Source organism: Xenopus laevis, chromosome 3S (assembly GCF_017654675.1).
Source record: "Xenopus laevis strain J_2021 chromosome 3S, Xenopus_laevis_v10.1, whole genome shotgun sequence".
NCBI lineage: Eukaryota > Metazoa > Chordata > Amphibia > Anura > Pipidae > Xenopus > Xenopus laevis.
Window position 1 is genome coordinate 65,959,364 of NC_054376.1, and position 19,393 is coordinate 65,978,756.

Consider the following 19,393-nt stretch of genomic DNA (forward strand, 5'->3'; position numbering starts at 1 on the left):
TGTCATAACATCCCTTAGATTATTAAAGACCAAAAAGGGATATTAGCTTACATTTTGTTTTAGGCAGATGATTTACTAGTATAGGTCTGAATATTGGCCAGTAATGGCTGTCTTGCTCTTCAGAAGAGGAGAGAGGAGGTGCTATATTTATTATAAATCAGTTATGCAAAATATTTAAAATACTGTACATCATGCAGCTTAACACAATTTCATATTCTGAGTGTATTTTTTTGCATCAATAAAAATGTTGCACTTAGATGAACATCTATTATATGAACATCTATTATATGAACATCTATGCCAAAAAAAATCTCCTATTCGGTGATAAGTGTTGCAGCTAACTGTGACATAATAAAAAGCACTATGATATAATAAAATATGTGGAATATTCCATCTCCCAAGAGAATTACAATACAGGCGAGCAGAGCTTGAATGAAATCTAAATGAGATGTAGAGAATTCATTTGTCAGTTAAGATACTCTCTGTGAAATTTGCTTTAGTGTGCCCCATTTTTCTTATCTTGTCAAGTATTATCATGCCAGTTTTGGGTTCCATTATGTAGTCACTGTTTTGCACAGTACAGTATATAATTAGTTTATGATATTTGTCCTGACACATAGCTCTGGTTGCATTGGGAATGCCATGTTTTGTATGAACTGTTTAATGTCTGTTTATTCACCCCTTCAGTGGAGTGGATAAAAAAAGTAAATATTATCAGCTGGATTTTTCTGATGTATACTAACCAACTAAATCCATACATGACCGCCATTTTTCTAAGCAGACTGTAGCAGACACAAAGCATCAAGGAACTGGTAAATGTTGTGAAAAAATATATAATAAGTTTTTTATTGTTCATGCATTGCATAGAATTTTGTTTTAAATATGTAACACAACCTCAATCAGCCACTCATGATTGCACAGTCTAAGATGCATAAAGCTGCTTTACATAATAAAGTACATAGTAACCATCTATATGCAGCATCACTTTCCCAGAACATTTAATTGTCTTTAAATTATGAATTGAAAGCTCTTTGACAGCAAACCTTAACATATACTTCTACACTTTCGTACATTTCTTCAGTGTCTTATACACTTTTGCAACCTATTATCATTTAATGGTGAGGAATCCGTTCCATAATTACAACTAACTTCCAAATAAGGGTTTTTATTCAGTTATAAATCTGTTAAAACTCTTTTAGGTCTTTAAGATCATCCTGGAAATTGGAGGAGTGTTTCAATTATTTTTTCCTTCCTCTTTGTTTGGTAATTTGTTCAGATCAAGACGGTAATATGCTCCTAAAAGTGACAGAGCTGATGAAAACCTGGAAATTGACCACTTGCCGTGAAAATATTGCTTGCCCAGAATAAAACCTTGAAATCAATAAAATCTTGAACCAGCCTTTATTGATTTTTTGATCATACACCAGTTGATGAATTGTGTCCTTCTTTCTGAAGTAAAATGTGTCTACAGCCTAGAAAGATTGGTATAGTGCAAATAGCTAAGAAAGCAATAAAGAATAGCAGTAGGGCAACATGGGATGTTTGAGTTTATTTGGTATAGAGGATATTTGTTACCTTCATTTTTCTTCTAAAAACAAAATTCACCCCCCGGCATAGTTACTGCATTTTTAGCATTTTTAACAAGAAATAATGTGAAATTCTCACATTTCTTGAGAGGGCTGAATTTTCCTTTTTCCTGTATATTTTGGTGAGGAGATGGCAGTTATGTTATTGGGATACATGTAGTGTGTATGTTTCTCTGATTAAATATATTCACATTTTAAATTTAAATTCGTGAACTAAATTTCAAAATACTTGTTTATTTATTTATTTTTTTTGCATCCAGGTTTATAATTTTGGCACAATGAGTATGAAAGCAGAATATTGCAATAGGAAGTTTCCTAATGCAATTTATTGGGGTGAATATAAAGTTCTTGACCAAGTTCCAAAGATACGTCATAAACATTTAGCAGAATTTTTGGGTAGAATTATGATTTTCAGTGCCTTCAAGTAAATATGCTGCAGGGAACTGAATGTCAGTGCCATTTTTGTTATTTAGTAAAATTATAGAATTGGTAGGTCTAAATGCTTGCAAGAACAACTGTTAACCACATATTGATTGTTAAACACATATTTGAAGCAACAATGAAACAGCTATTAAAGGGGTTGTTCACCTTTAAATTTACTCTTAGCATGATGTCGACAGTGACATTTTGAGACAATTTGCAATTGGTTTTCATTTTTGTTATTTGTGGGTTTTGAGTAATTTAGCTTTTTATTCAGCAGTTCTCCAGTTTGTAATTTCAGAAATCTGGTCAATATGGTGCAAACTACCCTAGCAACCATGCATTTATTTGAATAAGAGACTGGAATATAAATAGGAGATGAATAGAATGAATGGAAAGATCAGTAATACAGAGTATCAATAACTATAAATGTATAGCCTTACAGAGCGTTTGTGTTATAGATGGCGTCAGTGACCCTCCCCCCCATTTGAAAGCTGGAAAGAGTCAGAAGAAGAAGGGAAATAATTCAAAAACAATAAAAAAGTAAAGGTCATTCTGTAACATGGAATTAGCCATTCTATAACATACTAAAAGTTAACTGTAAGTTGAACCACCCCTTTAATAAAAGTGCTTTGCTCATCCTCATTACTCATCAGTAACAATAATCAAACTAATATTGTATTGCGCCAAAGATTGGGCCCTGTAATACCATATACTGAATTCATAAAAGAGCAAAGATATAGATGAAAAATACAGCATAGTGTGCTCCAGCATGGAGTCACATTATTCAGTCCAATAAATTAACCTCTAAGAGATGGCAAGGACTGCCTCATGCACATTCATGGACAAATTCTGTTTGACAAGCGTGTGACCATAAAGAAACAACAACAACGTATGCATCATTTACTGATGGATAATGCCTATTATTTTGGGAAGAGTTCTTTTTTTTATTAGACAGGTTTAGGAGAATAAATCACAGGTAACAGCTGGAGCTGCGATACAGCATTTTAAATAACACACTAGGTCATTTATCTCCAAGGTATTTTAGGCTGAATGGCAAATCAGGTTCTCCCATTGCCATTTCAAGACAATAAATCACAGATTAAGAAGATAGATCTGTGTGCATTAGCATATATTTCAGTTTTGACCATTATGCCACATGCCAGCATTTGATGTTAGGAGCCTGGTGTTGATGTTAGTTAGGGATGTAGCGAACGGCGGAAAAAATGTTCGCGAACATATTCGCGAACTTGCGTCAAAAATGCGAACGGTTCGCGAACGTCGCGAACCCCATAGACTTCAATGGGAAGGCGAATTTTAAAAGCTAGAAAAGACATTTCTGGCCAGAAAAATTATTTTAAAGTTGTGTAAAGGGTGCAACGACATGGACAGTGGCATGCCAGAGGGGGATCAAGGGCAAAAATGTTTCTGAAAAATACATTGTTGACACAGCGCTGCGTTTTGTGCTGTAAAGGGCAGAAATCACACTACGTCACTCAGGTGATGTTTCTGGACACGGAATGTGAAAAAGCTCACACAGCTAGGTGGCACTTGGTTAAAGACTGGGCAAACAATGCCTGCAAGGGCAACGTATACAGTAGTGGATACGGAATATATTATTGCTGCTGTAAAAACATCACTCAGGTGATGTTTACGGACACGGAATTATTATTGTTATTTAGACAGAATGTGAAAAAGCTCACACAGCTAGGTGGCACTTGCATACCTCCCAACTGTCCCTCTTTTGACCACTCAACCCCCTGTCCCTCTTTTGTACTGGAAAGTCCCTCTTTTCTCTGCACTGAACAGCCAGAAAAAAAACAGTTTCTAACTTAATTAGCTTTTGGCAGAGAGCTCAGAACAGCTAACAGGTGCAAATAAGATACTTTGTAACAATTTTGACTCTGGTTGGTGCTGGTGGTGGTGAACTACTAGGAGGAGCAGAACACCAGTCCCTCTTTTCTCTGAACTGAACAGCCAGAAAAAAAACAGTTTCTAACTTAATTAGCTTTTGGCAGAGAGCTCAGAACAGCTAACAGGTGCAAATAAGATACTTTGTAACAATTTTGACTCTGGTTGGTGCTGGTAGTGGTGAACTACTAGGAGGAGCAGCACACCAGTCCCACTCCCCAACACAGCTAGACTAATAGCACTGGGCTCTTACAGTAGCAAAGTAAAAAAAAACAAAAAAGAAAATAAAAGCAGTCCTTACAAGGACTATTGGGTTACAGGCAGCAGTCAGCAGATGAGAGATCAGCAGCAGGACAGCTGCCCACAGCAGCTACATACAGAGCACTGCAGTAGAAGGTAGATTACTAGCCAGCAAAGCTACCTAACCTAAAATGTCCCTCAAATCCCTGCAGAGTTCTGTCCCTACAATACAGAGCAGTATCAAGTAGATTACTAGCCAGCAAAGTTACTATCAACTGTCCCTCAAATCACTCAACAGCTCTCTCCCTACACTAGCTCTTCCAAGCACACATAGGCAGAATGAAAAAACGCTGCAGGGCTTCAGTTTATATATGGAAGGGGAGTGGTCCAGGGGGTGTGGGGGTGGTCCAGGAGGGAGAGCTTCCTGATTGGCTGCCATGTATCTGCTGGTCTGGGGTGAGAGGTCAAAAATAAGCGCCAGCTAAGGCGAACCCAAATTGGCGAACGTCGCGCGACGTTCGCGAACATTCGGTGGACGCGAACAGTCGATGTTCGCGCGAATTAGTTCGCGGGCGAACAGTCCGCGACATCCCTAATGTTAGTATAGGTTTGTCGAGTCCTTCACTATATAAGGGTGAAAGAAAAGAAATTGCATTGATCCCTTTGAAAAAGAGTTTGAATTATTTTTTAAAGTTCACCATATGTAGCTATTGGACTATAAATATGCTACTCCATGTATTTCAGTCATAGTAAAACCACAACTGGTTTCACTGCTTTCTTTGTGAAACATATGCGGGGTCTTTTGGAGCTTTAGTGGATCTCTGTAAAAAGATCAAAAATTTAAAAAAAAAACATTAATTTTTAGGATAGAATATTTCCAGTGGAAAAAGCTTTCAAAGAAAAGTCACCAGGTACAGGTAAATGGTTTTAGTAATATTTTGTCACCTTAGCTTGCCCAATAGGGTATATGGAAAATGAGTGTCAGCTAAGAAACTCTCACACCATATTCTGGGATGTCAAAATACCTCTACAGACCCATCTTTGCATTATTTTAACTTGCACTTGGAATGACTTGTTGCATGTCAATATTATAGTTATTATTATCATTTTTGTGATAATACTTTAGACACGAGCACTAAGACTTCTTAAAACAAGCACAGTAAATTAACTAGTTGAAAAAGCTACTATATTTACATTTGGAAAAGGGGCCTTTATTGAAACTGTATATCACCAAGGTGACACCATCCTAATACCTGTAGCAGATAAACCTAGTGTAATGTAACTCCATCTCCACATATACAGGATTATTTCCAAACAGCAATGACTACTGCATTATTATTTATATCCATTTGTCTGCTGAGCTTTATATTACAAATGTATGTTTATTTTACAAATGAATGCAGTAAAAAGATTAAACACTGTCAAAATACACATGTATCCATATGATACCAGCCAGAAGCAGAATCTAATTTTCAACTATGGTATTTATTTTCTAATTCTGAGGTACACTGACTCCTTATTAACCTGCAATCCAAATGCAACAGGCAAACTATTAAACACAACAGGGTGTAGATAATCACACATATCTTGTAATTACCATTATCATTCATGATATCCTTGCCACTCAATACAAGGAGTGATTTATGATCTATGTAATTTCTATGTCAGGAAATGGAGATCTCAAAGTCTGCTTGCCTCACTTGGGAGTACATTAATTCACCTGCCATTGATATATTATAAAGACATTAGAGAAGATGGAAGAACCAGGGAGGTGTAATATTATAAAATCACGTTAGACAATGAGGGAGGTGTGTAAGAATGTGGCAATAGAAGTGAAGTTATAATAGCAGCACAAAAGAATTGTGTGTTAAAAATGCCTGCGATAAAAATGAGTGCATGAAAGGTGTGGCTATTTTAGAAGCGAGAGAGAATTATAGTCTGTAAAATGTACTATTACAGGTAAACCAAAAGATTAATGACATATATGTAAGAAGATAGATAATGGCATAAAGGCAAGCATTCTATAGTAAAAGTAATGCTGAACTGGATGTGGCAGCAGCCAGCAGTCCTACATAGTCTTTTTAGCCTTTGTGATCCACTTGATAAATTAAAATGTCAAATTACTGTATCTGTGCAATGTGATTTGTATGGGCAAAGCACACAATCCACTTGTTATATTCCTGCGGTTGGGCTGCAAGGGAATCGGCCTGTGAGGCAGTTTTAAGATACAGATATATCTATTCTCCCAAGGCCACATTGCCCACAAAAACCAATGCCCTATGTCTTATTCTGTGCACTTATAATTGATTGATTATTGTTGACCTTTCTTTATGTGAAGAAGGGGAAAACTACTAACCAGAGTTAAGTGACAACACTGGATGACCGGTGTGTCAGTCAAATGTAAATCTGATGTACATATATGTAGAATATTTCATAGCGACTTCAGTGTAATATATACAGTAATTTTTCGTCTACTTTTGTAGTTGTCTGAATCTAGTATAGGTCAATCTAAAAATTTGTTGTGTGAAATAATCTGCCTTTTTTATGAATGTTTAAATGCAGTGAACACCCTTATAGTTGCCTCAATGTTTCATTTATATTGCTTTTAGGATAGCCTTGCTGGATTTTCTGGTTCTCCTTTTTATGTCTGGCCTGTAGACATTCCAAAGCCACTTTCATATAGCTGAGAGGTTATCCAGTCCACTCCTGGCCCAATGCCATTGTTTGCAGCTTACAGTCCTTGCCTGACATAGTTGAGAGTTAAAAGGGAAGCAATATATTTCCATGAACTTTACACACACATAGGGTGTGGGCCACTGTTTAACTGCAACAATTTTAAAACTAATACTTGTGATTCTGTTTTTATTTTTTGTATATCATGTCAAAGAGGAACTGCAAGATTGACAGAAAAAGAAAGCATGGTTGCATCCTTGTGAAAGCAGGCAATCTCATTGTGAGCCACTACTCCCGTTATGTCTATGTTCCCCTGCGGTATTCTAGGTGTATTTATTCTGATGTTTCCAGCCTTACTGCAGTCGTTCGTCGGTATACTCAATGAATTGAAAATGTATCTTTTACCCCATGAATGATGGCACAATACTTCACAGCAACAAATGTATCTACAGGGAGAAGATAGGCAGCTTGTGTTGTTTGCAAGTGTAACATGGGCTGAATAGCAAACTTATCCATTTCAGCTCTGGATCTTAAATGGTCTTTCTCTATTCTAAATGTGAAGTATGTGACTCCTGTCTTCACTTTTATATTACAGAATGAACCCCTGGTGCTCTTTCTGTTGCTGGCAAACAGGGGAATAATTATTTTGACATTTCCATGAACAAAGTTTCATTATATTCTATCAGTAACCTCAATACAAATATATTAGTTATTCTTCAAAAATTCTTATGTTGGACTGGCCACCCATTTCCCAGCAGTATTCTCTCTCCTTCACACAGACCAGGCGAAGTGCAATAGAGTAGATAGGAGTTCCTAAAAAATAGTCCCAAAAAACGCTGGCCTTTATTCAGGGTGATAGGCTGAAAAAGAGCATAAAATTATTTTGGGGTAACCAGCTTGCCCCCTACATTTCATAACATATGGCACATAAACTATACACTGGGCTCATGTGTAGGGCAATATAACAACTTTATTTTATTAAGGTTTCCCAGGCTTGTGTAATGTAATGTATTTGCTGCAACATATACGTCCACTGAACTTTAACTTCCCGCCATATGCAAATTAGTCAACACTAGGGCAACTCTGCTTAGCTTGGTGCAGTAACGCTAGCACAACTTCGCCAGGGTTCGTCGCCCTGGACGCAACTTCGGATTTTAGTGAATGAGCATTGTCTTGGTGAATCTACGACTGTCAAAGTGTTGCGATGTGAGCAAGTGGTTAGTGAATTTGCCGCTCTCTCTCTCTAGTTGTACAGGAAAAAATATCATTGCAGCACCTCTTTGTTGCAAAAAGTGAAAACTTTCATTTATTATGTCGCACAACCAGACAATGGTTTTGTGCTTACTCTTACCCTTTCTCCAGCATCACATATAGTTATCATATTGGTTTTAACTGTAGACAATATAGTGCACGTATGGAAGTAATGTGCGTGTTTATAAAATGGTTTTAAAAGTAACCTGCCTAGTAGGCTGTTGCAGGATGGCTTGTTTTATAAAGTCTTGAAACTAGAGATATAACAAGTTGTGAAGATCATTCATTCAGGTCATGGTATATCTATAGAAATAAGTCAAATCAACTGGACTTGCTGTCGTTTTTTTTCCCTTGAAGATTTTAACACCTAAAGGTGGCCATACACGGATCGATCCGCTCGTTTGGCGATGTCGCCAAACGAGCGGATCTCCCTCCGATATGCCCACCTTGAGGTGGGCAATATCGGGCTGATCCGATTGTGGGCCCTAGGGCCCAACGATCGGATCCTAGCGTTCGCCAAACGGGCGGTCGGATCGCGGGACCGCATCAACGAACAGATGCGGCCGCGATCCGACGGGATTTTTAATCCCATCCGATCGAGATCTGGCCGACTTTCGGCCAGATCTCGATCGGGGAAGCCCGTCGGGGGCCCCCATACACGGGCCAATAAGCTGCCGACTCAGTCTGTCGGCAGCTTTTATCGGCCCGTGTATGGCCACCTTAACTTCATTTAGGATTATGATAAACAGATTATGCTGATTGGAAATCTTCTCTAAGGAAGATTTACAAGTTATTCTGAATTGAGAAAGCCAGTTGGTCCAGTTGATTTGACTTATTTCTCTAAAGATATAACATACTATAATTGCACGGTGCCTTGCAGTCTCTTAGGTACAGCAGAATCATTGAGATATATATATAATATATATATATATATATATATATATATATATATATATATATATATATATATATATATATATATATATATATATATATATATATATATATATATATATATTGTGATTCGGTTTAGCTGTTCAATATGGTAATGGGCTACAGTCTGTTTTTCACAAGCTGGAGAGCTTCTACCCTTCAGCAGCCAAGCTAATTAGCTGCAGCTGGATTCCTTCCTTTGAATTTAGAGATATTTCACAGTCTGGTTACCAGAAACCACAGCCTGCCCCACTCTGTCATTGTTCATTCGTCTCTTATTTGTGTGGTTTGACATTTCTGACCCTTCATTTACACTGTTGGGTACAGTCATAAATATATAACTCAATAAGCATTTTCATAAAAAACCAATGCATAACCCCCCCTAAAACAATTCTAAAAAGTATGTGTCGAAGAAACGTTAGACAAAAATATATATATATCCTACTCTGATATCATTCTGGACTCCATACAAATAACAAAATAACAGAACCCCTTCTGTCTTCTAAAAAGATATATATTCTAAAAAGATATAACTGTTGCTATCTAGAGCTTCCGATGAGGGTTAAACTTTAGGGTACGTAGGTATAGGGTGTTTCTTGAATATTTACCAAATCTGCTGGGATGGTGTAAAGTTGAACAGATGCCAAAAAATACTCCACCAGCAACACAGTTGATAATAGTTTGTGTGTTAAAGGCAACTTTTTTGGAAAAAATTAAATATATCATTGCCTATTTCTCAGACATTTAAGAAAGCATAAAATAAATTTGCACCATCAAGGTCCAGCAAATAAGTAAATTGCTGTCAAAGACGCACCTGTATTACACTAATTGCCCTTGTGCCAGCCCTTGTCTACTGTATGTCTGCATACAATGTATTTTTATACCTAATTAAACTTACAAATAACTAAAATCATTTCACTGTAGAAGCCACTATTTAGCACTTCAAGAGAAAATATCAACTCTTTAGAGAATGCGTGATATTTTCAAATATCCCTTATCAAATTATGCAAAATCTTTTTCCTCGCCAACTTTGACACATACAATTTCGACTGATTTGATGTGACTATACAAATGTGAAACTGTTTCAGCAACAAAACTTTCTGTCTAAATGTCATTGATATTTTGCTTCTGTTAGCAGAGCTAAAAAATCTTTGGGATTTTGTTTTTTAAAGAACTGTTTGTAAGCATATATAATTTAGTATAAACAACAAGCTTTGTAGGAAGAACCGTGTTTAGTTTACTGTAACATAAAACAGCACAAAAACCAAAGAGGTTCTTATAAGCAAGAACTGTAAGTGGTAGCAATGTGGACTTCAACAATCAATAACAAACATTTTTCAGTTAAGTTATTTTTGTTTTTTATTGGTGGATGTTATTTGTGCCTTTAGAACATGGAAAATTATATGAGCTGTGTCCTGAAAAAGGTGTTGCTTAGCAAGCTAGCATCTTCTCTTTCCATTTATTTAATAATTATATATAATACACAAAAGCTTTGAATATCTTGTAAATTATATCCTTATAAACGGTGAGTTCTGATGTCATCAGTTATTAACGGTGAGTTCTAATGTCATCGGTTATAAACGGTGAGTTCTGATGTCATTTCTGTCACATGACTCACTGAAATGTGTGTATTATAATAAATAAAGTACCCCAGTTGTAAAATATGAGGATATTAGAAGTTACCTCTGAGTTCCATGACCTGTATACCTTCGGTAAATTTGAATTAGAATTTTAAAATTTTCAAAACTCACAAATTCAAATTTAAAACCACTGATTTGAATATAAATTTGAATGTGAGTTTTATCACACATTTCTAATTTGAAAAAACTTCCCGACTTCATGTAGCAGTCAATGGCAGAGGTCTCTTGAACTATTTGAAGATGTTAATAGTAATGGTGAGCCAAATTTTTGCCAAGTTTTGCTTTGAAAATGATGCCCTATAGACTCCGATGGGTGAAATAAAATGTTGAATGCAAAAGTCGAGGTTTTTTTTTCGGAGGAAAACTCGTTTCAATGAGTTTTCAAGTCGGGACTATTCTATCGAATTTTAAATGTTTAAATGATTCTTCCAATTTTTAGCTCACCACATCATCAATCATGTTCAAATCCCAAATCTTCTCACTTTAAACAATCTTACCAGATCATGTAAAGAATTTGGGGGTGGGGGAAGTCAAACCATTGAATAGACCCAAATACACAGAAAGGGGGCAATCCGACCAGCCAAAACAACTTAGATGCACACTCCACAAACTTTCAGACAGTGGTAAAATCAAACAGCTTTATTTCACATTTACATTTTCTAAAACTGCTTATGCCTCAGAAACCACTAAAAAAAGAAAATTAATGTAAATTGACAAAAGTACAAAAAAGTTTATATTTTAGCTTGTATAGTAAAGTTTAAATTGCCATGTCATTGTCATATGGTGAGCAATTTCTGCTATATAGATACTGTTACCTACAGCGATGAAAGGAAAAGAAAATCTGCACTACCATAAGATCACACGGTCCTTATTTTCTGGTTTGATTATGCGTGTTCTTTATTGTATGAGTGCTTTGTATTCTTTTCCAGTCCATTATGCAGCACTGCAGATTATGTTGTGGCTTTATAAATAAACTATGATAAGTATAATATGACATGGTTATGAAAACTTCAGAACAACTTGTATTGCACAACTGGCAAACAGCATGGACAATTTGTATGCAGTGGGAAAAAAATGTTGCATTCATAAACTCTATTTAGTAGGGACTTACCTCTTTTTTCATTTATCGGTTGTGTTTTTGTATGTAATCTGTATATTTGATGGATACACCCATCTGCTGTACAGTGCAGCAGCATGTGTTAGTGAAATACATGTTTTATACTACTACAGTTTTAGTGCCAGTATTATAATGATGGCAGACCCTCTTTGAGTTGAATTAGTATTTACTAATTATCACATTAGGAAAATAAAAGTGGGAGCAGAGTTGCAGTGCTGTATCCTCGGAAATGTAATATATAAACGCCTTAGCCAGATATATGTGCAGTCAGTGCACAGGCTGGCAGTGTTGACCGATGAGAGATGAATAGAATGGTTTATTGCTTTAAACTTCACATGACCTTAGTTTCTTTCTGTGTGTAAAATGCTTCCTAAGTATGACTTCCCACCCATCGTAGCCCACCTGAATTTAGTCAGTGTAAAATACACACACTCAAGAATGCACTTGGCATACAAGGTTTCTAACACTAATACAAAAGTAAGAGTTAGTAAAATAACACAACATTGGGTAGTCCAATGAATTGCAAAGTAGAATAATGTAGGTAGCTCTGTGTCAAGTGTTCCTTTCCTCATAATTATTGAATCAACAGTGAGTAGTTACCGGAAAATCTGATTAGAAACCTCTGGAATTTCGAAGTTCTCCTCGGTAACATTAATCAGTGTGGAAACTCCTCTGGAGAAATAAAGCGACTGTGATGCTCCATTGCTGCAGATAACCTTATTGCTTCCTTATCTCGTGCTCATATTTGTATGGGAATTCTTGGAAGATTTTAAACTTCTTGACTGTAATAGATTTATATTGCAGATGCATTCATATTTAATAACCCTACTCTGGCCTTTTGCTAAATAGATGATCTCTATCTGACAAATGAGAAAAGGGATGATAAATGACATGTGCAATAATAATAATAATATGAGCAGCAAGCAATAGGAGTAGGCAGAGTAGTAATGGCACTAAAGGAGAAGGGGAAAGAGTTTCAGAAGGGGTACTTTTTGAAGCTAGCACAACAGATTATGTGTATAGAAAGCAATGGACCACTTTTGCCCTGATGTATTGTTTTATACACATAATATGAGCTGCATCTCTTGCATGTGAATTGTCATGTCCATGCTAATTGTGTTACCTTAGCCTTTGCATTAACAGAGAGCATAAGATGGGATAATACAGATTAGAGAATCAGTTTGGGTATTTTTGGCATAGTAGGGTGTAGAAAGGTAGCTACAGAGTTGGAAACATTTATTTGTGTCTGCTTTTATAATGCACACTGGAAATATATCTATCGGTACAAAGGTTAATATAAGTATAGAAAAGCACCTGAAAGGCAATTTTAAATGAAAAAGCCATTCTGTGATGCAGCCATTGTATGCAGAACCCATTTTAAAAGCTTTTATATGCCATAGCAACAGGAGAGGGTAAGCAACATTCAAGGTTATGGGATATCTATCACATAGAAAAAGCCATTGAATGCACTGTAATATAATAAGTCCCTAATATGGGCTTTAAGAGTATAAGGTAAGAGCCCTATGGGTACTAAAGGTACTGTGTCAAATAGGACTCTAAAAAAGGCATTCCTGTTGTGGAGCTTTCTGTATAGGTGGTTTCCAGATAATATACCCCATGCCCCTAATGCTATTTGTAATGGTGATTGTTTTATGAACTTGCCTTGTGGAAAAAGAAGAAAACTAAATTAATTTGTGGCAGTGTTTTTCATGTTGTTTTAGCCTCTAAGTCCCCAAAACACTTATTTTCCAGTATCATGTTTAGTTATGTAAAATCATCATTCAGATAAAGCCACAAGATGATTTTCTGAAGTCTAAAAATAATATTCTTAGTGCAGTTCTTTTATTCTGGCACAATACGTTATTACTGTGGCGTTTGCATTTCCACCGAAAACTCGACAAATGAAAAAGTCCCTCTCTCCATGGATTAGCTGGCTATATTTGTGAACCTGACAAGTAAATCCGGAAAGACAGATAGAGAATGTAAAATGAAAGACTTCATTCTCTGTCTGCCTGATAATTCCAATGAGATTCTGCTCATTTTATTTATTCTGTGTTCTGTTTATTCTGTGTTCTCAAATAATAAGATTCCCCCATGTTTGAGTATTGTTTGTCTTTGGTCCTGTCTTTAGTTTGTTTGTGAGTTCCAGTAGTGTGAATGAAAGTACATGAAACAGAAGAAAAAGACACTTGATTTATGTTGCCTTTGCTTGTCTCTTAAGGGAAAATATGATCTGTAATCATGAGTGGGATTGGAAGGCTGTGCAAATGTTTTACTGTTACTGCCTGATAATTAATATAGATCTTTACATATGAATTGTTTCTATTGTAGTAGACAATTACATACATTCTGCTTGCTCTAGATCAGGGTAGTTGCTGTATATACTGTATGCTCACACATACAGTATACAATATACTGTAGGTGGCACAATTGCTCACTGTTTTCTTGAAACCCAGGGGTCCTGAGTTTGATCCTGACCTGGGCACCATCAGAGTTTGTACAGTTAGGTCCATAAATCTTTGGACAGAGACAACTTTTTTCTAATTTTGGTTCAGTACATTACCACAATGCATTTTAAATGAAACAATTCAGATTCAGTTGAACTGTAGACTTTCATCTTTAATTCAGTGGGTTGAACAAAAAGATTGCATACAAATGTGAGGAACTAAAGCCTTTTTTTAACACAATCACTTCATTTCAGGGGCTCAAAAGCAATTGGACAAATTAAAAAACTAAAACTAAAATGTTCATTTCTAATACTTGGTTGAAAACCCTTTGCTGGCAATGACAGCCTGAATTCTTGAACTCAGGAATATAAGTCCCTTTAGCCAAAATCTTTTGGGGTAAAGTATACTGAGAGTAAATAAATCTCTCCATAAGAATTGCCAGTTGCAAGGATCTGGTGAAATGATTTCCTATGATATTGACTATTTATAGCAGGGATGTCTAACAGTACATTCCAACAATTGATGGACTATTGCTCGCAGCATCTCCTGACAGCAACAAGTTGGACATGCTGGAAATGCATCTAGAAAGGCCAGTATTGCTTAGATTCATGTTTAATTCCCAGCTGGATTCTGCAAAGTTTGATCTTATGTTATTCTATTGATTTGATAAAAGGTGAGGTTTAAAAGTCAGGGGAAATGGTAAATGTCAGGAAGGATATTATTAATAGAAACAGGATATTGTCCCACTGTCTTTGGGATAGGTAGAGATTCCTAGCCTTGTGAATACATATTTGTATTTTTCACTTACCTTCTATCTAATCTCTACCTTCATAGTCAGAAGCAATACACAGAGAGTTCACTTAGGCCCTAATGCAAATGCGATAGAAATGCAAATGAGCCTCATAATTTGTGAAAAACTCTCTAAGACACTTCACCTACATTTAAGGGAGTACACAAAATAACCAGATATCAATCATAGAAAGCTTCCATGTGGAAGTAATACACAGGCCAAAAGGTTGTCTACTGGTTCAGGAGTGGCCAAGTGAGTAGGCAGTATTGATCTATATAGGGCCAACCTTAGCCTACAGGGAGTAGAGAGCAATTCAAAGCCATAAATAAAATGAATATACAGGTACTCTATAGCTTTCAGTGGATAGATAATGCATGTTATATATGACTTTCTGTATGGAATCACCATTTGCTTTCTTTAAGCACTTATTAATACTCATAATTAATACATTGAGATGTTAAGTTTTTATAGTATTTTGCTTCATATTTTGCTATTTTGAATTATTAAAAAATTGTCTTGTTTTTTCCTTACTCAGCTTACACTGGTGCCAGTTGAATTGTGTGGGCAATATACTACGTGCAGTGAGTGCCTTGGCTCTGGAGATCCCCACTGTGGATGGTGTGTTCTTCATAATACGTGAGTTTGGACTAAATTCAGTACTATGATCTCAAATCCACTTGCTGTGTTGTGATTAGAGTTAAACAAGATAGCAATTCTCCATTTGGAGGCACATTTATCAGAGGTCGAATTTCAAATTCATGTGAGTTTTTAAAAAATCCCCTAAACTAACATAAATTTGAAATTCGACCAGCAATTCGCCAGGTTTTAGGTGGCGAATAGTGGAATTCAAGTTCTTAAAAGGCCAAAGTATGATGAATCTCGAATTTGAATAACTTCCTAGTCAAATTTAACAGTTTTAACCATAAAAAAAATCGAAAATTTGAATTTCGAATTTTCAATTCAACCCTTCATAAATCTGCCCCTTATTAATCATAGTTTACCAATCCTGATGCAGATACTGTTTGGCCTAACTAATTCAGTATATCAGTCATCTACTGGCATTCTAAAAGTGCCACACTTTTTAAGCATATATAGAATGATATTTATTTAAACTGACTGCTTCTTGGGAAATGTATATTATAAAAAGGCTGGATTCCAAGGTTATTATGAAGTGACGTGAAAAAATTCTAAAAAAAGGTTCCTGAGTCTGGTGCGCTTGTTCGATATAGAATCACCAATGTCTAAATAAAGATAGAAATTCTATATAGTGTATTAAATAAAAGTGAAAAATTTCTAATTAGCATTTACATGCCAGTAGAGTACACCAATTAAGGAACGATAAAGAGATGTTTTTTCATAAGAGGACACAGAAACACTAAATACTTTTCATTTTTTCCAGCATGCCCTGGTTGTGAAAGACAATATTAAATAATAAAAAGAAACGATAATTGTTAATGCATAGAACCACCCCAAATTAGAAGGCTGTATTATGCATGACCTACTAATTACAAGCACAAAAAAAGAATACAATTGTATATATTTAATATGTCTTCTTCCTACAAGCATGCGTAGGCACAGTACTTATAAATATGAAATACATGAAATAAGCAGGGACATAATTCCAGAAATAATGTAAAATAATAGTTTCCAGCTATTGCTTTCAGTTCCCTGGCTGCTCTGTGTCACTTTTTGTTCTGGGTCATATTTTTATTGATGTTTAAAAATAGCAAATATTTCGGGTCTAAAAAAATTGCTGCTTAAGTTGTAACCCTGTGTGAAAATTGTGCAGGTCTAAAGTGCTGGAGACAACGTAATTGTAATTAAGGATAATGATGTTGCAGCAGATATTTTGATTTGTACCATGTCTAGACCTGGCCTGCCAGAAGGCTGCTTGCAACTTTCCTACTATATCCACTCTGTCTACAGATTCTACTTGGTTATGAGTTCCTTTACTGTGTTATTAGGTATAAAATTAGCTGTTTTGTTTCATTATTATTAACGAGTTGTTTGTATCATCATGATACATGATTAGGAAGGTTAGATTGTTTATGGAATACTTTTAGACTTTATTCTAAATTAAGCTGACCATCCATCCCCATCCCACGGGGATCAGACCAGTTTCAGAACTTCAGTCCCCGTGGAGAATTGACCCTGTGGAGCATCCCCATCTGCAGGAATAAAATCAGGACTCGGCCCAAAATGCATCTTCTTACAGGTAGGGGACAAAGGAGAGAGCAGTAGTAGAAGTAGATAGAAGAACCCAGAAGCAGAAGAGCTGCAATAGTAGGGTTATACAGATTGAATTTCCTGCCACATAATAGGTCCTGCTGGGGAGTGGGAAGAATAAGAACTGTGTTCCTGCTTGTGTGGACTTGGCTTAGAAATCCTAGTGGCTAGCTGCAGAACCCCCCCACCACTACTACCACGGCTGTCACTGCAGACAGAGAATGTGGGTAAGATTCAGAACAACTAATCCGCTTTATTACTCTAACCTTGGTGTATTTACTCAGTCTGTCTGCATTCCCACTAACTATTTCCTTGCCTTAATTAGCCATTTTGCATTTTAATTTAATATTATACATGGAATTGCCACTGTATCTTCCTTCTGTGAGCTCTAGGGGCATTTATACATATAATTGCCACTGTGCCATCTTACTATGAGTTCTGGGGGTATTATACATGAAATTGCCTTTGTATCATCCTGCTGTGAGTTCTGAGGGTATTCTACATGGAATTGCCTTAGTGCCATCCTGCTGCAAGTTCTGGGGATAATCTACATTGAATTTCCTTTGTGCCATCCTCCTGTAAATTCTGGGGGTGTTCTACATGAAATTGAGTTCTGGGGGTATTAAACATGAAATTACCTCTGTGCTATCCTGCTGTGAGTTCTGGGAGTATTATCCATGAAAATTGCTTCTGTGCCATCCTGTTGTGAGTTCTGGGGATGTTATAGATGGAATTGCCTCTGTGTCATCCTGCTGCTAGTTCTGGATGTATTATACATAGAATTGCCTTTGTGCCATCCTGCTGTGAGTTTTGGGGGGTATTATACATAAAAGTGCCTTTGTGTCAACTTGCTATGAGTTCTGAGGGTATTATGCATGGAATTTCCTTTGTTCCATCCTGCTGTGAGTTCTGGGGGTATTATATAAGGAATTTCCTTTGTGCCATCCTGGTTTGAGTTCTGGGCCTCCAAATCCAAAAACTTGTTTTGGGAATCACTGGAGACAAACTAATAAACTAATTACAGAAAATGGTGTTTCAAGTAATTTATGTCTATATTAAAATGAGTATTACAGTGTTGCAAACCAGTTCTTGCAGATTTCTTCTCTAGTAGGCTGGCTTTGCTACTAAAAATGATTGTCATTGAATTTATTCAAAGTTCCAATTATAAAAAGTATGAAAAAAAGTGCTGAACAATTCGAAAAAAATATTAATCACTCTAAAAATCGCGAATTTTTTTTTTACATTTCGTACCGGAAAAAAATCTAACATTTTGATTGGATTAAAAATTATTGAATCAGCACTGCTCCCATTGACTTCTATAGCACCTAGGCAACTTTTACTTGGCAAAGTTTAATCTTAGAGGTTTTGTGGTTTATACAGTTTATAAGCCTCACATTTTTAGAAAACCACAATTTTATTATGATCCATGTGGGCACTGTAATACTGTGATGCAAGACATACAGAAAATATGAATACAATGCATGCATATTTAATGACTTTTTTAAAAAGAAGATGTGAAAACTGTCTAATGTATAATGTTTTGCAGCGCTAGTCTAGCCACACATAGCAAAATGGTATTGAAATGTGTAATTGATAAAACTGCATAGCCAAGAATTACATTGATTTCTATGCAAGTTTATATACTTACAGATTTATGTTGGTGTTCCCATTAATTTTAATAAACATTGCTAAGTATAATTTAAGAAAATGTATTTTCCTTTTAGTGTCCTGTGTTGAGAGGGTAAGATTTAGCTACTAGTTTGTGCTGCTAAAGCAGGTTGATGGCACAGAGTATGCTCTCAGGTGACTGCTTTTCTGTCTTAGCTTGAATCGTGATACTAAGCTCTCTGCGCCACGGCACAATGCCAGAGAGCTGTAATTGATTTCCATGAACTTTACTCTTGTCCTAGCTCTACAAAAGGAAACTCGACTCTAATGAAAGAGAACAGCAAAAAGGCTTATTGATTCCCTGAAAGTCAATTATACTTTTAAAAAGGTAGCACAAATGGGACCACCTTTCCATCTTTCATTTTTATATCTGCAATTTTTTCTTTTCTCTATTGACAATACATTTAACACATCTCATATAAAGTTTCCATAATAGGATGCTCAAAATTATTGTTCTGGTGGGAAATGAAGTAGTATGTAAAATATATAGA

The 19,393-nt window shown here is 36.1% G+C and overlaps 1 protein-coding gene across 3 annotated transcripts in view; it reads left to right on the plus strand.

Moving 5' to 3' along the window:
- The window catches only part of LOC108713037 (plexin-A4), a 558,114-nt gene that overhangs the window by 369,893 nt on the left and 168,828 nt on the right, over window positions 1-19,393 (plus strand). For all 3 annotated transcript variants that reach the window (XM_041588448.1, XM_018255697.2, XM_041588449.1), the window contains one exon: window positions 15,544-15,644. In XM_041588448.1, coding sequence (XP_041444382.1) covers window positions 15,544-15,644 — 101 coding nt within the window. The remainder of the gene's footprint in view (window positions 1-15,543; window positions 15,645-19,393) is intronic.